Source organism: Maylandia zebra, linkage group LG13 (genome assembly GCF_041146795.1).
Source record: "Maylandia zebra isolate NMK-2024a linkage group LG13, Mzebra_GT3a, whole genome shotgun sequence".
NCBI lineage: Eukaryota > Metazoa > Chordata > Actinopteri > Cichliformes > Cichlidae > Maylandia > Maylandia zebra.
This window is the reverse complement of record NC_135179.1, coordinates 8,524,227-8,544,310: the sequence shown is the minus strand read 5'-3', so window position 1 is coordinate 8,544,310 and position 20,084 is coordinate 8,524,227. Positions and strand designations below refer to the sequence as shown.

The window sequence follows — 20,084 nt, the reverse complement described above, 5'->3', positions numbered from 1 at the left end:
AACGTGACCTTGAAGCCAGATTGTGTGAAGCTGGTGTGATTTTTATCCGGCACCGTTGTGTCCACTGGCTCTCGGGACTGGGCGAGATTTCATGGGTATGGTTGTGGAGCCAGGTCACTCACTTCTTGTTTGAGAAAAGTAAATGTAAAAAATCTACGCATGGAGATAAATGCATCTCTAACATATATATGTAAATATAAAAGTGATGTATGTGAGAGAGCTGTTTCTATGGACAGGTGACATCTTTCTGAGCTCTTGAACATCATTTGACTGCCCTATTTTACTCTCCTTTTTTCTTTTTCTTTTACAAACAAATTTCAGAGACCGAATTACTAAGCATCTGCGGATCCCTTTGTGGTGGCCCATTATGGGAATTCTCACCAAATTTAACAGATAATTGCAAGTCCTTGTCATGCTGGATCTGTAACAAAGTTCAGGCTCAGTCACAACAACCTTTTTCAAGCACTTTTTTGCCTCAGCGACCAAGAGAGCAGCACCTCATTGTGCACAAAGAGCGAAAGAGAGAAGAGAGAGAGAAGGAGGACGTTGACATTTCACCCCTCGCTCTGTCCTTCTGTCTAATTAGGTTGTGTTGTTGCTTTAACCCGCTGGTTTGCTGATCGAGTCGAGGTGGAGGAGGTTAATGAGGGCAACCCCCACCTTCGCCAAACTCTTTTTAACTACCAAACTCGCCCATAGAACTCAATAACGCACCGTCGACTTGGTAAAGAGCACACACATGCACACAGATAACATGCTCACCTCTTCTAGAAATGCTCAGCATGATACACCCCCTCTATCATCAGACCCCCGTCCCCTCTTGCCCCATTGTTTCCCAGCTAACAATAGAGGCCCTCCAAGCCTTTTTTCCCCAAAAGAAGAAACCTTTTGTTAAAATGAAACACTTGTGTCGGGTTAAATTGAGGGGGAGGAGGAATTGGTGGTGGTGGTGGAGGTTGGTGGGGTGTATGAAGAGTTGGTAGTGGGGGTTACTGAGTCGTTTGCATTTTTTAAAAATAATTGATGCTGTTTAGTAGCTCCCTAATTAGCCTTTGATAATGAGTCGATAATGTAACCAATTAGGTCATTCGTCAGCCAAGTCAAGTTTTCTTTCCCTCCACCACCTCCCCTTTTTCTTCTTCTTCTCTTCCTGGGTTTTTTTTTGGCTCTTGATGTAGCTTGTTAATTAAATCAAATTGTGTGATAGCCGAAATCTGATGCCGGCTCTTTTGTTCCCCAGTGAGGGCTTGTACTTTTTCTTGTTAGATACACAAGCAGTAAGGCGAGCTGCATGTTTTCGGTTCACCCTCTATCTTCCTCTCCTATCTGATGCCAGGCTTGGCAGTGCTGTAGGTGGAGGAGGAATAGCACATCTTTGGCAGTAAGCTCATTGTTGTTGCTTAGATAAGCAATTAGCACAATTAAAGTCCTTAAGGCCTATCAGATAGAAGTCAAACACAAGACTCCTGGATAGCAGATGTGTCAGAAAACAAATGTGAAACGGATACGCTCATGTACAGAGGATTAAACTTTATGTCAGGTTGTTAATATGTTTTTGTGTGCATGTGTTTGCACCACCCAGCAAAAACTAATTTGGTTAAAAAGTAAAAGGTGAAAAGGCATCTTTTCACATCATTGATAAGATTTCCAAAAAACAATTTACATGTAGATCTGTTTGAAAACTGAAAGGAAATCTCTTCCTCTTCAGCACCTTGGCAAATGTGCTGTTTGGTAATATTGAGTTTGGTGTGCTGAAGGTGTAAGTTTTGACTGTGCATAGGCTCACACAATAAACTATCACCTCATAGCAAAAAGGTTCCTGGTTTGATTCCAGGCAGTGTATAGCGTTTGTGCATTTTTTCCTCCAGAGACATGTATGTTTGGATGAGTGGTGATTCTAAGCCGGTTGTGGATGAGCAGTGGAGAATACAGCACTGTATGAATGTGTGATTAGTAGCATAAACTGCTTTGAGAGGTAAGTGAGACTAGAAAAGTGCCAATGCTTTTCCAGTCTGGTCACATTAGTGAATGGATGGATGTTGTGTGGCTATCTGATCACAACCATTCGACAACCAATTAATATGTTGTAATAAAAAACAAACAAAGTCTCTGCAGATTGGCAAATAGAACTGTTACTGAGATTACTGATGAAGTGTAGGAAAAATGCTTGGAAAACCATCATAGTAACTCGATAGTATATCTATATCAACAGAGCAAGGAAGCCTATCCTATCGGTTTATTCTGTGTGCAGACTTTTTGGGGTCACCTATTTGAATTTTTCACCAAACTCTATTTTTCCTTTCCGCTTTTGCAGCAGTGTTCAGGCTTGATGATTTAAGCAGTGGGAATGATCGTTGTGAGGCTCAGGCCATTTCATTATTACCACTGTTAGCAAGAAAAATTCTGCTGCAGTCCTGGAAGTCTGAGACACATCCAACCTTCGATAGGTGGCTGAAGGAATTAGGAAGTGCGTGACACCTAGAGAAAAGTAGATATAGTATGTTTTTCAGGTCTCTTTCAGAAAATGTGGTTACTAATCACCAGTCTGATAGGAAAGTTGTAGTTAAACTTTACTGATCTTCAGGATTAGCAGTCACACTGCACTATGAATACTTATGTATCATAGTTTGTATGTGAGCCTCTGTCATTGTTCTCTCTGTTTCATTTTTGCATATTTAACATCTTTAAATATGTCGCGACTGGACGATCTTTGGTAGAATTGGGTGGGTGGAATTTTGTCCAGGCTTCTTCTTACTATTTAACTGAATATTCGTTGGCAGCCGTTAAATGATAACTGTGTCCTTAAACATTTCAGCAGCCACGTGAGCTCAAAATTTAGTTTATTATTTAGTTAGAACTTGTAGGACTCACAGCTATTTGTGTGTGTTTATCACCAGGGATAGCCGACTAGGTCCAGGTAGATATTTTCCAGTGTGTCTGCTTCAGAGGTAATCATCAGGATTTAATGCCACCCCCATGAATCAAAGAGCAAAAGCTGTGCCCGTACTCATTCACTAATCCCTGCATGTTGAGATTTCAGACGTGTATAAGTGACCATCATCATTTTGACTCCGGGCTCACAGGTGCATCACTGGAATTCACAGAGCTATCAAATGCCAGGCATTACAAGAAATAAACCACATGATCAAACTGACCTTTACGTGTAACGCTGCAATTTGAATGTATGAGTGGAATATGTGTGTACTGTAAATATACCAATAACCCATTGCTTTTTAAGTGATGTGTTGTCCATGTCCACCCACTTGATTTGCTTTTATTAAAAGTTGAAAAAGGTGGGCAACAAATAAGAATACATTCATATTTGGTTGTTAGTTTGATGTCACAAATAGGCATTGATTTATAAGAATAAACTGTAAAGTTTGAGGCAATAAGGAAAGGCACTAAAAATGCACTGAAAATTACAGAAGAATTAAAAATCTACAAATATCTGATTATTATTATCTGAATTATTTTGCAGTCTCTGCAAACGGCCACACATCCATAGGGCACTGAGTTTATATGCTGTTATCGCTCCATAATAAGCTTTTGTGCACACATGCTCGCCTAAAAAAGTGCAGTGCACTTTGTGTATGCTCATTCTCATCGATCCTGAGTCCAAAGCCAACACGTCACACTGCAAACATACAGACACGAGCCCGTCAGTTAATGTGCTGTAAGCGCTGCTGTGTGCCAGTTAACCTAATCCCTCATTTATTTGGAGGTAACCCAAATATCAGGCAATATCGGGCTCTTAGCATCCACCACCTCCCTCCCCTCTACTCCCCAAATATGGCCCACTAAAACGCCCCTCTTTATCGGTGCGGTTAGCTGGCTCGCTGCAACCCCTAAAGCTCTTATATAAATAAGATTAGTGTCGCGTTTGAGCGTTGGGGAATAAGAGGTGTAATATCTGATGGTTTTATATGCAGTATTATTGTTATCCCTTCTTAGTCGGGTTGATACTCCTCTCTCCCTTTCTCTCTCTTTCCAGCTCTCAGTTGTCTCTCTATCGTTTCGCATTTGTTCACTCGTCTTTCACTGGGTCTCTTTCCTCAGATTCAGACAGCATTATGAGGGGCTAAGCTGGAATAAAGCGCCCCAACATCAAATGTTCATATTGTTCTTTTTCTGTCTGTCATCCCGCTCTCTCTTTCTCTCTCCTTGTTGTTGTGAGTTTTGCTTCCCTTTCGTCTTTTTGCGTCTTGTTCACCCTCTCCCTTCCCTTGTGCTCTGTCACTCACGCGCCTCTCCATCATTTCACTGTACTGCCTCCTCTCCCTCCTCGTCTGTTTAATCTTGTGCTGCTCTGTTTGTTATCAATTAAGAAGCCTCACTCATATCTAATTGAGGGGCCATGTCTCCTCGTTCACAGGGGCTCAATTGGCCACCTCAGTCCTGGGAGCCGATTTAGGCTCTTTTGAGGCCATTTTGTTGTCGGCCATTTTCACATTTCCTCCTAACTCTTCGCCACAGAGGGCAGGCACCGCACTATAATTACCCAATCTGTTCCCATTCATACTCCTCAATTTCAGCACCTCTCTCCCACTCTCTCTCCCCTTTACTCTCGCTCTCTGTCTGCTTCAATCCCTCTCTGCTCCACACCTCTTTTGGAAACCAGCACCCCCCTCTCTCTTTCCTCTGGGGGTACAAAAGCTGGGTTACAATATGGGGGTATTAGGGCCGGGTGCAGACTCAGCTGGGGGCTGGCTTTAGCCAGCTGAGGGTTATCCATGGTGAGCCCTGAGTCACGGCAGTGATGTCCTGTGATGTCGCTGAGGCGGAAGACTTTCCTTAACACGCTGTACCCTTTGATGGAGCTTCAGGCCCTGCACTCAGCCCGGGGAAACCCTGCGACTCTCACTCAACCCTCATGGGGTGCCAGGATGAGGGTTTGATTCACTCCCACTTCAATCAATTCAAGAGGTCGAATGTTACAGAGGTTCTGCCATTATTACTGCACAGACTTTAACATTTTCTCACATTTGTATAGTTTGTATATTTGGCCTTTTCAGCAGCGTTGCTAACACATTCACAGGATGCAACAACTGCAGCAACATGGTGATGATGATGATGCTTCCAGTGTCTTTACATGAAAACAACAAAGCCAACCTTTAACATTCTTCCTTTTATTCTGAAATTCATTGAATGAACTAAGCTGCTTCACTCTCAAAATACATGCAAATTATCTATAGACTGATCATTATAGTATGTTGTATTTGCCTTTGATATCCAAAAAGTCTGATTAATTGGGTGTCCCTGAAAGCTTAACACACATGCAAATTAAGAAAATGCCTGAAAACAATTTGACAAAACAAAGTGAATAAACACAACCAAATACAGAGCTCCCAGGGTCTTTCTACACTATAAACCTTTTTTTTTTAGTATTCATATTTATCATTTCTAGATAAAACCTCTTGCGAAATATGCCTCGGTTTTCAAGGTGGTCCAAGCAAGCATTCATACAGTGAATGGAAAACCTAATAACATAAAACAACCAACAAACCGAAAGAACAAAGAGTCCAGAAAAAACAAAGTTTCATTTAATTGTTTAAACAAGTGACATGATAACAAGCAGTGGGTATTTAAAGGTAATTAATGTATTAACTTCCTTAGATACCAAGTGGACAATTACAAGTATCTGATGTGACATATAGTTTAAAAAAAAAAAAACAAGCAGTACAAAAAAACTTCTCTTTGTTTTATGTTGGTCAAATTCAGACAGTTCATAAAGGGAAAATAAAGTTGAGACCTCAACTAATGTTTGGAATTTCTACTTTCAACTTCAGTGCATAACAAAACTGTAAGCTTGAAGATGAAAAGCTCGGGCTCTTTGAATGGGAGGATTTAGAAACACGTCTCATTTTGTTCATTATCAATCCAGAGTGTGAGTTAGAGGAAAAACTACAGTTTTACTGCCATCTGATCAAAATTGCAAATGAGAACGTCTCAGCTGCAGCTCTTCCAAATCTGATGCAACAGAAACGTCTCTCTGAACGTACCAGGCTGGACAGCCTTCAGTAAATCTGCAGCAATTGTGTTTTGTAACCTGGACACAGAACGTGTGGCTCTAGGGGGAAAGGCCCTTTGCAAAACGCTAGAAGCACCTCCTTTATTTTATTTGTTTCTGGCATTTTCGAAGCACATCACTTAAAGCATTATATAGATATTTTTGTATTTTTCCACAATTTAATAAATAATGAATTGACCTCTGCCTCGCTTGTGGAAGCAGATGTAATACTCCTACAACTGAGATGTAATACTCAGTGTGGTTGTTAATGAATATGTGGCAGCGCTGGGCTTTAAATCAGCCACCCTCAGACATCATTTAGCCACATTATCTCCATCTTTGTGGCCATGTGAGACTCAAACAGAGAGATACAGAGGATACATGCTGTTTCCAATATTGTCGCAGGCTGATATCGTAATGTGCTCAGCTGGATATGTTTCTCCGTAAAGAGAGAATACCAGCGTTTCTGAAAGGTGAACAGTCCCTCGTCTCCTCTCACACTTTTGAAATGTGACTGATAACATCCTCCGTAGTTCAAAACCAGGGAAGCGGGCGTGATTGTGTGTGCACGTGTGTGTGCAGGAGGTTGGTGATGGTGTGGGGTGCAAGAAGGCTGATTTCAAAGTTTTTTGAGGAACCGGCATTTCATCCAAACCGGTGCTCCTTCTGATGTTGGGCTTCAAACGGTTCATTTTTTCCCCCTGTCATTTCATCTGTTTCTTCCTTCTCCCGCCAAAATGCCGCATCTCCCCCACCCAAAACCCCTCAAATAAAAAAAACCCTATTGTCATCTGAGCCTAGATTCATTTTAGATTAACGTTCACGTTTCTTTCTTTCTTGCATTACCTTCAAAGGACCTCCATTATGTTGCCAGTGATAAGGGCGAGCTGGTGCTAGCAGATGTGGCCAAGAGGAAAGCTAATGAAATCGAGGCCCGGACCAATGCAGGCAACGGTAAGAAAAGTAATCATCATGTCTAACCAAAAGACACTAAATGTGACTCGTTATTTCTCCTCACATCTGAAATGGGAGGTGGATACCTGATAACCTCGGTAACTCACCCACTGTGACACACTTTTCTCACATCTGAGAGCAGATTTTTTTCTCGGGCTCTAGCCTTCCTTTAACAGCACAGAGGAGAATCATGATTGCCAGAGTAATAGCTGTGTCAAAACTCTGAAAACATGTGCTTATTTGGTATATAAGAATGAGCAAAAGTGAGATTCTGCAGGAAATATTTGTCACAAATGATATAAAGTGATGACTACACAGTGGACAATTAGAATTTAGCCCCACACCGTAGATATTTCAAGATTACGTTTTATACATTTAAGACAAAGTCTTTAATGTCAGGCTAATGAAATGTAGTCTGACACCAGCAAGAGGAGGAAAGACCCAGCTTTTCTGTCAATTTTCAGCCTCTGCTGCTGCCCTTTGACAAACACTCCCGAAAGCACATACCAGAGGGGATCAAGCTACGTTCCTGATTACACACACACACACACTCAAAAACACACCACACACACACAACTCCTCACAGAAGCTTTGAGGGCCAACGGGTGAGCAGACTACATTCAAATTTGTGAGGGAACTAGATGAACATGTCGGAAGAGTCCTTCATTGGTGCTTAAAACACACTGGAAGGCTGTGCGTGCGTGTGTATGTGTACTCAGACATCCAAATGAAGCAAGAGAGGTATTTAACTCGACTGTATAAGGTCAAACCCCTACGGCTGAGTGTCTGTGTGTTTGTCTGTGAATGAAAATGAGCGCTTGTCTAACTGTGAGGCCTGTTTGCATGCAGTTTTTTTTTTTTTTTAATATTTCAAATGTGATGCGTAAAACGCACACTCCTCCTCGTAAGCCTCTTAATTATGTCCTCGATGATTTGCCTCCATCACCTGCAGCGTGTCCTATCCTTGGACAACAGCACTTTAGAGCAAGAGGGACAGAAGGGAGAAAGAAAAAGGAGGCATGACAGTGGGAATAAGAAGGAGGGTGAAAAGGGAAAATAAATAACAAGTGAGGAACGAAGAAAGTGTAGATAAAGTGTAAATAAAGAAGAGGGAAAACATCAAATATTAACTTGCCAAAGTAAAGAAAACAAAGAAATTAATGAATGTTAAACACGACGTTGGTTTGTATGGCCTGCCTATATTTTTCTTTCACAGTCAGAAGTCTGGGTCCTGATCAGTCCTCACAACTTCACTGAATAAAATGATAATATTTAGTGCAAACTTATCTACTTGATTCAAAGCTTATCCTGTGTTGCTGCATAGCAGTAGATGATGTTTCTACAGCATTGAAGCTTCATTATGTGTCACTAGATTTTACTTTACTTGCAGTTTCGTAATATGGGACATAAAGTCGGTAAAAAGAAAGTATATCGCAAGTCTTTACATAAAAGGGGATAATCCACATTGCAATACAAATTGTGGAAAAACCCGAAAACTGGTGGTTGTCAACACCCGTCTTTATTGATGTAAAGTGAGGTGCAATCACAGGGTATAGAGGAAAATAGTTAAAGTCCCGTCACAGTATTTGTCAGGTTGAGGTCTGGAGTGGGCCATCACAACGCAGATTCTTTTCTTTTTCCAGCCATTCTGTTGTAGATGACCCAAATTCGGCCAAGCTTTATCTATCACACAGATGGCCTCATATGGTCGATTCAGTGATTGGAAGATGCCCAGGTCCTGTGGTTTCAAAACAAGCTCTAATCATCACCCCTTCACAGCCATTCTGACAGTTCGTATGAGGTATTTTTGCTGATATGCAGTGTTTGGTTTTCATCAAATGTGACACCAAACATCTCCACTTCTGTATCATCTGTCCAAAGGACATTATTCCAGAAGTCTTGTAGTTTGTTCAGATGCAGCTTTGCAAACTTAAACCATGCTGCCATGTTGTTCTTAGAGAGACGAGGCTTTCTTCTGGAAAACCCTTTCAAGTAGTCCATACTTGTTCAGTCTTTTTCTATTTTTACTGTCATGATTTTTACAATTTAGCATGATAACTGAGGCTGTAGAGAAATGTACCTCTTGGTTTTTTGCAGGTCCTCTGAGCATTGCATGGTCTGACCTTGATAACATTAAGAGTTAACTTGCATGCACAGTCCTGTGAAAACTCGTTTTCATGTGATTATACCGTAAATTAAATAAAAAAATGTTTTCTTATTAAAGTTTATTTGATTAATAGATTTAAAAAAAAAAAATGACACAGTCAGCCGTCAGAAGGTCTGAATTCATTTAGAAATCACACACACTCATGACAGTGACACTTAGTGTTGTCACAGCCCTTGATGAGGACTGTTAAACTGATCCCATTTTATAAGAGTGTGTGTCCCCTTGTATGTTAGACAGACAAGCAGACAGCATATTAACAGAGCAGAAAAGCCAGGTCATAAATAATGAGTGGCTTGCTTCAAGCAGAGGGCTCCAGTGAACAAGTCTCGCTTTACAGACACACATGCATGCATGCGTGCACGCACACAAACACAGCCTCTGGCGTGTTTGTGACACACTCACACATTTATCATTGGGCATGTGCAAGCCCCTAAAACAGAAGCAGTAAACGGACTGATTGTTAAGGAAACCACTTTAACTTTTAAGGTGGCTGTAGCTCAGGCGGTAGAGCAGGTCATCTACTGATCGTTGGTGGTTCCATTCCTGGCTTCCCCCTAGTCTGAATGCCAAATATCCTTGAGCAAAATACTCACCCCAAGTTGCTCTTCGATGCATCCATCGGAATATGAATGTGTGTGAATGTTAGTTAGGAAGCACTTGGTAACAGCTTAGGAAAAAGTGCTTGTGCGAATGGGTGTCATTGGGTGATTGCACAAGTTGTGTAAAGCGCTTTGAGTGTTCAAGATAGAGTAGAAAAGTGCTCACTAAGAACCAGTCCAAGGTAACGACAAGAAGTCAACTTTCGAGTTTCGGTGCCTTTCAGGGTTTTCAGTTAAATTCAGTCCGTACCTGCATGTACTAATATGTGCTTTGCAAATTAATCAGAGTGTTGTTTGCTGTTAAAATATAAATAACATCTGCAGGTATGTCTGGTTGTTCTCATCATCACATGGTCTCCTCCTGATTCCTTCCTCACTGACTAAACACAGACTGTGTCATCAGTCACATGTTCTCTGTGCACAAAGTTCCCACAGTGCAGCTTCAGTCACCTTTGCCCCACATTGTCAAAAAATTCAGTTCAAACACACTCAAGAAAGTTGTTTGTTCTCAATAGAAATCAAGCAGACACACGTGTTTGTGTAAACGTGTTCTGGTGGTCGTTTGAAAGCAGATCAATTCTAGTTTCTTGCTGCTCAAGAGAAACTTAAAAACAGATCGTTTTGTTTGTGAAATCTGAAATGAACTCTATTAGGTCAACCTGTTGTTATGACAAAAGCATAAGCATGACCTAACCCCAGCTTTGTTCTGAGCTTTGAAAGAGTTTTTCCTCCCTCTGTATGGATTTCGGTCATGAGTGGCCAGCAGTAACTTTCACTGGAGTACCTGTTACACATTTTATTTAGTTAGTTAGTTTTGTTTCGTTTTTTAGGACAGATGGTGGGGGATCTGTTCTAAGGCAACAGTGTAAGACACTATTTAACTGAACAGCATGTGTAGTTTGTTCGCATCTGTTTTCTTGCTTTAAAATGATAATTTATTCCATGCATCCTTCAGTTTTCTTAACTGCTGATCCAATCCAAGGTTATGAAGAAAGATGCAGCCTATCCAGGGTGTCACCGGGTGAGAGAGACAGGTTACCAGTCTATCACCAAACTAACTTCACCCACTTAAAAAAAAAAACAGAAAAACAAGAACCAAATGATTAGTTATTTCCTTTATATTACTTACACTGGGCCTTTAGATTGATTCATCATCACTGATGATGATAGATTGGTTCTGTGGAATCGTTTGAGGAACCAAACTGTAGTTTTCAGTCAAAGTTTGCTGCATCCAAGCTTAAAGATGTTGCATCAGATCAGAAGTATTCTTGTTAAGGTTTTTTTTAGTTGTGAACCATAAATTTCTTTACCAGTCAGACTGTCATTGCTGTGTTCTAGTGTAACATGCTGAGCCGTCTTAGGGAGAACACGGAGCACAAACAACCTACGGCCATATTTGGCTCATCCTCTTCCCCACAAAGAAATACAAATTGCAGGTTGTGCCTTTGACAGTGTGCAGGTGGTGAGAACAGGACTTCCATAAAGCAAGTCCAGAGGTGCACAAGGAGAAAACATTGAAGGAGAAACCAACATTCAGCTAGACAGTATATTGAACTTTTCCTTCAACTGTGTGTGAGTGGGGTTTTTTTGCTGTTCTCCACCCTGCAATTTTATTTATTTGATGCTATGTTTTTTTGTTTGTTTAAATGAATGTATTAGCTTAAAGCCTAATTCTGCTAAAACCTAAAACTGCTGTCCTTTAGCCAGACGTCAGAATAGCCGTTAAATCATTCAAGTTGCGTTTGAGGTTATATCCTGAGGCAGTTTTACACCTGAAATTACCTGCAAGTACTGAAAGGCATTTCCAAAAGCGAAGCATGCGGTGACACAGACCACCCTGAAATATGATGCCCCCGTCACCACCACCACCGCCCACTAAGTCATTAGTGTACTGTTGATTTGTTGCATGAGAGCGTAATTAAATGGGAACAGATGAAATGGAACTTGCTACATTTACTCAGGTACTTCACTATATTACAGTTGCTGCTTTCTACTTCCGCTTCACTATATTTTGAACTTTTATTGTACTACATAAATTGAAAATATTTTGAAATATAAAACTATTAGTACAGATGAAGCTAAACAGCATCTTGAGCTGCAAAATTAAAGTGATATATATATATTAATTAATCACTGTTTATGATCCAGTAATGTTGTGCATATGAGTCTATGTGGTCGATACTTCTTCTTTATGTACTTTTAGTATATTTTGATGCTAAAACTTTGGTCTTGTTATTGAAGTAGGATTATGACTTCCAGAATCACCTTTTTTAGGATACAGGAAAACACATGAGCCCAGATGTCTCCGCCTCCGTCTTCTGTGCCAACTCAAAAAGTCTTTGAAACCCATCTGCAGCTACCTGAGTTATAGGACAGAAAAACTACTTGCTGCGGTTTCCCTGAGTAGCAACTGGGGAAAAAACCTCATCTAGGTCATCTCCACCATGTGCTATTTTACACAATGCAGAACTGGAAAAAAATAACACTGGAAAGATGAATACATCTCCTCATATTGTTTGACTCATTTTTGTATTTGTTTTCTAAAAAAAAAAAAGAAAAGAAAAACAAAATGACTCATTTCCAAATCGAGCGGTTGTTTAAGGTGGATGTCAGTCTAAGACTTGGAAACGGCCCATATGTGCATCCATTGTAAGTCCCGATGAACAGAGATTCTGCTGTCGCTTGTAGACAAACATAAACGCACAATAGAGAACACACATTTCAGCTTAGAAATGGTCCCTTTTTATAACAGCATTGGAAATCGCTTATAGCTGTCTGGCTGACAAGTGTGCTGATTTGGATAGATAGAGCATTGTGAGAGGCAGAGTAGCGAACAAGTGCGAGGGAAGGCCCCTTTCTTTTCCCCTCTATCTCTTTTTCCTTTGAGTAGCGTTTTGCCAAGAGGAGAAGCCAAGTTGGTTTCCCGATCGTTCTGTCTCCCCCTCACAAAGGCTGACATGACTGCAGGGCTTTTCAACAGGCAAAGAGATGAGAGCTTTATCTGAAGATCCACTTCTCCTCCTCCTCCCTCCCGCTCCCTCTCTTTCCCTCTCTTCTTGGTTGTTGCGGTAAAAGCCTGTTAGCTGCGGTGTGTGTTGAGGGAAAGCAGCGTTTGTTTCTTGCTTCCTTCTCAGCTCTGTCAGCTGCTTTGTTCGCACATCCGCCGTTTACTGTTTGACATCTTGTCTCAATTCAGAAACTCGAATCGAGTGTTTATCAGTAACAAGATGATCAAGGTTTGATGTCCAAATTAGCAGAAACAGACGCTCAGGCACTGTTCGCCTTATACAAACCATATTTAGAGGAGAAATTGTAAGGCTTAGAAACATGCTATAGACCGAAATATCAGCACCAGCAGCTGCCAATAAACAGAGCAACATCTTGACGCCAGAGAAGCACACAGTTTATTAGTATATGTGTAATGAAAGCAGTGACACAATCTGGGTCACTTTATTAATTTTTTGCTCTCCCTAATCCTTATATTTGTATTTTGTGTTAAAGAAGATCTTCAGAGAGGCAGAAGTGATGCCTGTGGTTCCAGCTTCAGTGACCTTCAGGTAGCGAGGACGCAAAGTGTAGCGGACCCTCCACGCTCCCCATCAACACAGTGAGTCACATGTACCATGTGCAGTTCCACATTTGTCAAGTGTTATCTGTTTAAACTGGTTTTCAAACAGGGTGTGACATCCTTAGATCTAGAACCATATTTGTATATTCATATCAAAGCAAATTTTCCAGATTCTCCTCCCTTCTCCTCCCTTCTTGAGGAAGAAAACAACACGTTAATGCTGAAGCTTCAGTATGGAGAGTCCAGAAATGAGTCCGAGACGGTACGGTGGTTGTGTCTAACTTTTATGTGGTCTATGATCAGATTAAAGTTACAAAATCTTGCCTTTTTATGACTGAGAGACATTACAGCTTTTACACTGATACCCGATTAGTCATGGACGCTCTTTTTCAGGACATGCGTGATGGCATCAGAGAAGAGGCACTAGAAAAAGACTGTAAAGTTATCAAAGTGGTGCATATGACACTGTAAAGGCTGTAAGCTTTGGACTGAGGTCCTTTAATGTTAGTACATACACTCACCAGCCAATCATTAGATACTCCTTCCTAGTACTGAGTTGGATCCCCTTTTTGCCTTCAGAACTGCCTTAATTCCTCAAGGCGTGCTGGAAACACTCCTCAAAGATAAGATGACATCACACAGTCGCTGCAGATTTGTCCACCGCACATCCATGACGTGAATCTCCTGTACCGCCAATTAATGAGCAGTTATTTGAGTATTATGCATTTAATTATGAGTGATGATTCATCTCTGGCTCTCTTCCACTGCATGCCTTTTGTCTTGTGTCCCTCCCCTCACCCCTAACTGGTTGCTGCAGATGGCTTGCCCCTCTGTCAGCCTGGTTCTGCCAGAGGTTTCTTCCTGATAAAGATGGAGTTTTTCCTTCCCACTGTCGCCAAAGTGCTTGCTCATAAGGGGCCGCCTGATTGTTTGGGGTTTCTCTGTGTTATTGTGGGGTCTTTACCTTACAATATTAAGTCACTGGGTATTTTCTGTTTTTAAGACCATTCTCTGTAAACCGTAGGCATGGCTGTGAGGGGAAAATCCCAGCAGATCAGCAGTTTCTAAAATACTCTGAACATGGTGTGGTTATTGGTGCGAAACAGGCTGCTGAAGTTGCCTTTCCTCCTCATTCTGATGGTCACAACTTCAGTAGCTCGCTTTGATCATGTCTGCATGCTTAAATGCACTGAGTGATCGACTGACTAGATATTCGCATTAACGTAGTAGCTGGTGAGTGTATTTTATGTCCTTCTGGATAAAAACAAGAAGCAACAGGTTTTGGTGAAGCGTGATTTGCTGATCACTTTAACCTCTTTCCAAACACACACAGTATAACACTGTTCCTTTACCCTTTGTGCATATAGTGCGAGAGAATTAACCACAATACATTTGTGGATCAGGCAGATAAACAAACGTAAACTTTCTATAGTGTTAAGAGGTTACAAATGCAGGCGATACTATACTGTCACAATCATTTGACACTTTGTTTTTGCAAAAATGTTGACTTGAGCTGCCATTTATATTTAAAAAAAAAAAATTTAGTTCAGCTCACTACAAATAAGGCATCCAGACACTGCTACGTTCCCCCAGAGGTTCTGCATTGTCTGCTCATGAATCGTATGAGAGCGTCTGTGGCCAAATGACCCAGCTGCAGCCTAAGAGCCTTCACTCCCAGCGACATTTCAAATGTCAAAACCACATCAGTTCCGGGTCTTACGCTTCCAGCGATCCCAGAGTTGAACCGGGAGCCACATTTTTAAAACGCCACCAGAGTCCATTTTCACTACGGCTCAGTCTCCAGAGTGCAGACCAAACTCAGTGTTTCAGAGTGATTGTTTAATACAATCGTCCACATGAATGACATGTTGAAACAGTGTGACTAAAGACGCGCTGAAAGCATCCCTCTCCGTCTCTCACACACAAACATACACACAAACACAGCCACATCCACGGCTCTATTATTGTGGGATGGTGGTGGGGTGGGGAAGTGATGGAGGGGCCTTCCTTGTCATACCCCAACTAACATATTGGAGTATTTATATGGGATTTGTGTGCATTAGATAAAAAGGCACTCTTGTTCTTTTCATCCTCATAGGCTTTTCATGGCTGTTTGACTGTAACACTGATGACTCTCTGCTGCACCCCCTCCACCCTCCAACCCCTCCACTCTGCGTTTCTCTAAGCCCCTTCCATCCACCCCAAATCCTTTCCTATCGGCCAATTTAAACAAGCTGGGTCCAGAGAGAGAGAGAGAGAGAGGGGAAGAGACAGAGATGCTGTGTCCTAAGCTCTTTTTAAAAACAGTAAAAGGAACGAGACGAGGGAAAAAAGAGCGGTAAAGAGGGTTAGGGCGATTTGGCAGCCAAAAGCCCAGTCGTACTACCCCAGGTCTTCCCCTGCACCACTGACAGAGGCTAAGAAAGCAGATCCCCAAACCTCCCCAAAGATAATGGCCACAGAGAGGAAGAGACAAAGCTTCTGCTTTTTTATTGCACCCCCCCCCCCCCTCCTCCTCCTTTAGAACAATTTTTATATTGAAACACCCCCCACCCCCCCTCCTCTTTTGTAATCTGGTCTCCGATGAAGTTTCATTGTTTCTCATGTGAAGCCAGTGACAGCTTAGCTGAGATTGAGTAGGGCAGGAATTATAGCGCAGGCGTTTTCCCGTTTGGCTCGCTGAGAAAAGAGCGGAGAAAGAGAGGAAGGCGAGCACAATGGCAGTTTGGGGGCTCCTCGCCGATTCCCGCCGCATTCCCCAAATCCGACTCGAAGTGAGAGAGAACAAGACGGAAATCTGGGAAGCGTCCCAACGTTCCTTTGATGGCTGCTGGCCTCTCTCGCTCATCACACAGTCTTCTGTCAGTGGAGGAAGGAGAATGCAAGATTTCATTTTTTTATTTTTGCTTACTGGAGGCCAAAGTTACTGTGAGCATTCAGAGCGACAGAGAGCTGAGAATTTCCGTTAACAGTTTAATTTATGATGATAAATGATAACGATAAATGCGCTGACTGTGACTTCTTGGTGTGACTTAATCTAAAGTTGTAAAGGAAAAACTAAAAATGTTCATGTTTGAACATTTGAAAGGTTGAGAGAAGTATCTGCTTGCAGTTCAATTCTGTCTTACCGACCATTTATATTTATATTTCTGGTAATGCTATAGAGAAAAAACACCTTAGTTTTAGCAGTTTCAGCAGTAACAGTGGTGTGTATCTAAATCTGTGATGGAAACGGACAAACCAAACACTGTAAAACTAAAGTTTCAGATTCATTGAATTCATTAAATCTCTATCTGAAATATAAACTAGAAGCAGACTTAAAACCTTAGTGGACAAAGCAAACCCAAGATGAATAAATACAAAAACTTTTTTTGAAATAAGACAGCTTTAGTAGTTGAAAAATTGGACAAGGGGAAATAGTCAGGTGTAAAAACCTGCGCTGCTTTCACAAGGCCGAATCATCATAGCCAGATAATTGGATGGGAGCTCTCTGAGGTGGCAAAGCTCATAAGGTGCTTTGAGTAACCAGTGGTGACCAGAGAGGTTCAAAGGGGGGAATGAAACATGAACCAGCGACGGGATCCTGGAAAAAGTAGTGGTTTGGGGACGCCCAAAAAATTCCAAACCACAGCCAAATGGTCAATAAAATTATTTTCTATAAATCAATGTATTGCTTAAAAGCATGGAGTAATACAGGCTTAATGTCTGCATTGCTTCCTTCCTCTTTTGGGCCAGTAGAAAATCTCATGATTTCACACTTCATGTCAATCTGTCGTTAAATTTCTCTTTTATCAGTTGCAGTGAGCTTTTCCTGAAACTGCATAGCTTAGCCTGTTAGCCAGCTGGAGAAGCTCGTGAGTGAGTCCAGACCTGCTAAATCAGTGCTGGGTTTATAAGAGGGTTCATGGATGATTTCTGCTTGTCTAAAGATCTCTGCCTTTCAGGATTTGCCGCTAATGGTTTTGTGCCAGATATAGAACCTCAGAGGCTAACAGCATATTTACTTTATCATAATGTTTCTGGTCTTATCTATTCTGTGCTTTGTTTTACGAACGTACTCATTCGTTCAGTTTTAAACAACATGAAACATGTGTCACCAGCTCTATTTTCTTTCGTCAGTGCTGATGGAGCAGCCAGTCGGAGGAGACAACAACCAGAGACCTTACATTTGACCGTCAACCCAGACGTGCTCAGGATGCTGAAACAAACAGGTAAGTCTGCAGGTATAAATGAACAGTGCAAAACTCTCTCGGAGGATGACATTGCTAGTCAGCTTTGGTAAAAAAGTGAAACCTGTCTTATTGTAAAGAAACCATAGCTAGGTTTGATATCAATGTCTACTAAACTTTTTACTTTTGAATCAGTTTAGCTTTTTTTAGATGTCTTTCCAACATCTTGGTTAGTGTGGCCAAGGAGAGGAGAAGTCAGGGCATCTCTACTTAGACTGCAGCATCCTTTGACCTGATTGCAGAAGAGGCAGAAAATTGATAGATGGATAGACTGATGGATCATTTTTCACCTGGTTTACATCTAGACTGAGTTTAGATGCAAACCTAGCAGACTTTATTAAATGCTTAAAAAATGAAAACAAGAAAATGATTAACCTGAAGATGATGACCAGAGAAATACAGAGTTTTGTGTATGATTTTGTGTATGATTGAAGACCATTCATGCATGTTAGATCTCATCCGTGTCCTGTTATTGTGGCTCTTTCTTATTTAAAGAAGTCACGCCAACATAATTTTTCTCATTTGTACAGGTACTTATACCTGTACAAAGCATCTGATTTCTTTCTGGCTCGAGTTACCTTCCCTTCCCAAATCTAGAATTTAAGCCAAAACTGCAGATCTAATAATTGAATCCACTATGTTTACGTTCCTTTGACTTTAGATTAATCCACCCTCCATTTTGCTGTTAATCATCCCAAACTGCCTACAAGACAACAAGTGCTTTCACCAGTAACAGCTGATGGAGAGAGCGTGCCCATTATTTTAAAGAGCAGCTAATAATGTTCAGCATTTCAGTGTCAGGGCCACGTTTTAAGCCCCGCAGCAATTCTCCGGCGACATTCAGCCTGCTTTTTATTCTCTAAACGTCGCCTGAGTGCTCTGCTCTCCCCGTCTCAGATGTCTGAGATGACTAACTGGTCATTTAGGAAAAATACCCATTAAGAAAACATCACTTCTTCTTCTTCTTCTTCTTGTAGCTGCGCTGCCTCCTCCCTCCATCCTGCTCTCTCCATTTTAATAATTCCATTTTTTCCTCCTTTTTTTTTTAGGTGATTAGCAATTGTCTCTGCATCAAATCGCTCTGTCATTCCATAATCCGGACTGTAGGCTATTGAGGGGAATTTGCATCACCGTTTTAAATATCTGTATATGCACGTCAGGGTTTTAATGTCAATCATAACCTTATTAACGCAGCGCTCAGAGCGAGAGAGATCGCCATGAGTGACAACGGTTTACGTTCGTTAAAACCCAGAAAAGGCGACGTGTCCGACCTGCTGAGCGAGCATGTAACCTGTTCAGGCGTTCAGCTGCGTGTGTTTACGCGCCGTGGGGCTGTCGTGTGTGATTATGCATGTCTAATGTTTGGTTGTTGTACTTGTTTCAAGTGTCATGGCTGGTTTACGGCAGCATCGAACATCATTCTCAGATGCCTTCTGTCGTTTTGTTCTGCAGGAAGCAGCAGAGCTGACGGAGACGGAGTGAATGTAAGTTGACTGATAGTTAAGTAACGCGGTTGCAGAAGCTGCAGTTTAGTGCAGAAAAACATGTAAAGTTTTGCATTTATGATCAGTGTATAAACACGTATTAATGCTAATAATGCTCTGCATTTACAAGCAGTTATGAGGACATTTAGGAGTTTGTTAATGTACAGTTTTTATAAGCAATCACAGCTTCTCATATTAAGACACATTAACTCAGAGCTCGCTGTGATTTAGTGCTGTCGTGATGGCAGAGTTTCATGATTACTGCGCTAAAAAAGTCTCACTACGGGAGTTATTGTGACACCTGTAGAAAAATAACTAATACAACCATCCTGTCAGTGAGTTACACATAACTTTATTTATTGTCATTTATATAAACTTTATATAAAAATCCATGGACAGTCTATAACCATAACAGTGTAATCGCTCATTTCTGATGTTCTTAAATGTGCACTACTGGTCTCGCTCTGTTTGGCACGCCGTGATAGTTATATGGAGTCCCACACCAACAGTTCAGCTGACTGTAATTCATGAAGGTGAACAACTAGAAAAGTGTGGCTGTGTGGATTTATCCTCAGTGAAACCCCAAGATCACAAGCAGGGAGACCAGCGGCTGAAAGACTGTCGCATAAGATCGCAAAAACAATCCTTAGCTTCCGTTCATGGTTCGAAAAAATTGGGGCATCAGTAAATCCATGCTTCACGTGAGCGATGCAAACCAGAGCAGTCGCTGTTTAGCATCAGTGACATTTCCCACATTGTCCTAGATAAACTCATAAACTTTGCCCCACATTTGGTTGGTTGGAAGCTGCTAACCGTAAATGCAATCATTATCTAACAGTGCGGTGAAAGGACACCTTTGCAACAGCGTCATAAATGTGACTGCTTGCATTGGAGTAATTTATACAGGTGGACGTAATTAAGTGGCCAGTGAGTGTCAATCTTTTATTACCTGAATTATCTTAATTACTGAAATGAGGGTTAAATTTATAGTTGTTGATAATAGATCAAACTGCATGAATTCAACTTATAGACTCGTAAACTGAAACGAGAACTAAATAAACAATGTGTGTATTTAT

General features: G+C 41.3%; 1 protein-coding gene across 6 annotated transcripts in view; it reads left to right on the top strand.

Annotated features, from left to right (window-relative positions):
- Window positions 1-20,084, top strand: part of wdpcp (WD repeat containing planar cell polarity effector) — an 86,785-nt gene that overhangs the window by 63,196 nt on the left and 3,505 nt on the right. For 3 of the 6 annotated variants that reach the window (XM_004553467.5, XM_076891477.1, XM_012919718.3), the window contains 4 exons: window positions 6,862-6,961; window positions 13,229-13,334; window positions 17,415-17,506; window positions 18,977-19,008. In XM_004553467.5, coding sequence (XP_004553524.2) covers window positions 6,862-6,961; window positions 13,229-13,334; window positions 17,415-17,506; window positions 18,977-19,008 — 330 coding nt within the window. Of the gene's footprint in view, window positions 1-6,861; window positions 6,962-13,228; window positions 13,335-13,465; window positions 13,558-17,414; window positions 17,507-18,976; window positions 19,010-20,084 lie in introns of those variants that run through there. The other 3 variants (XR_013101337.1, XR_013101336.1, XM_004553466.3) reach the window with 3 other exon arrangements.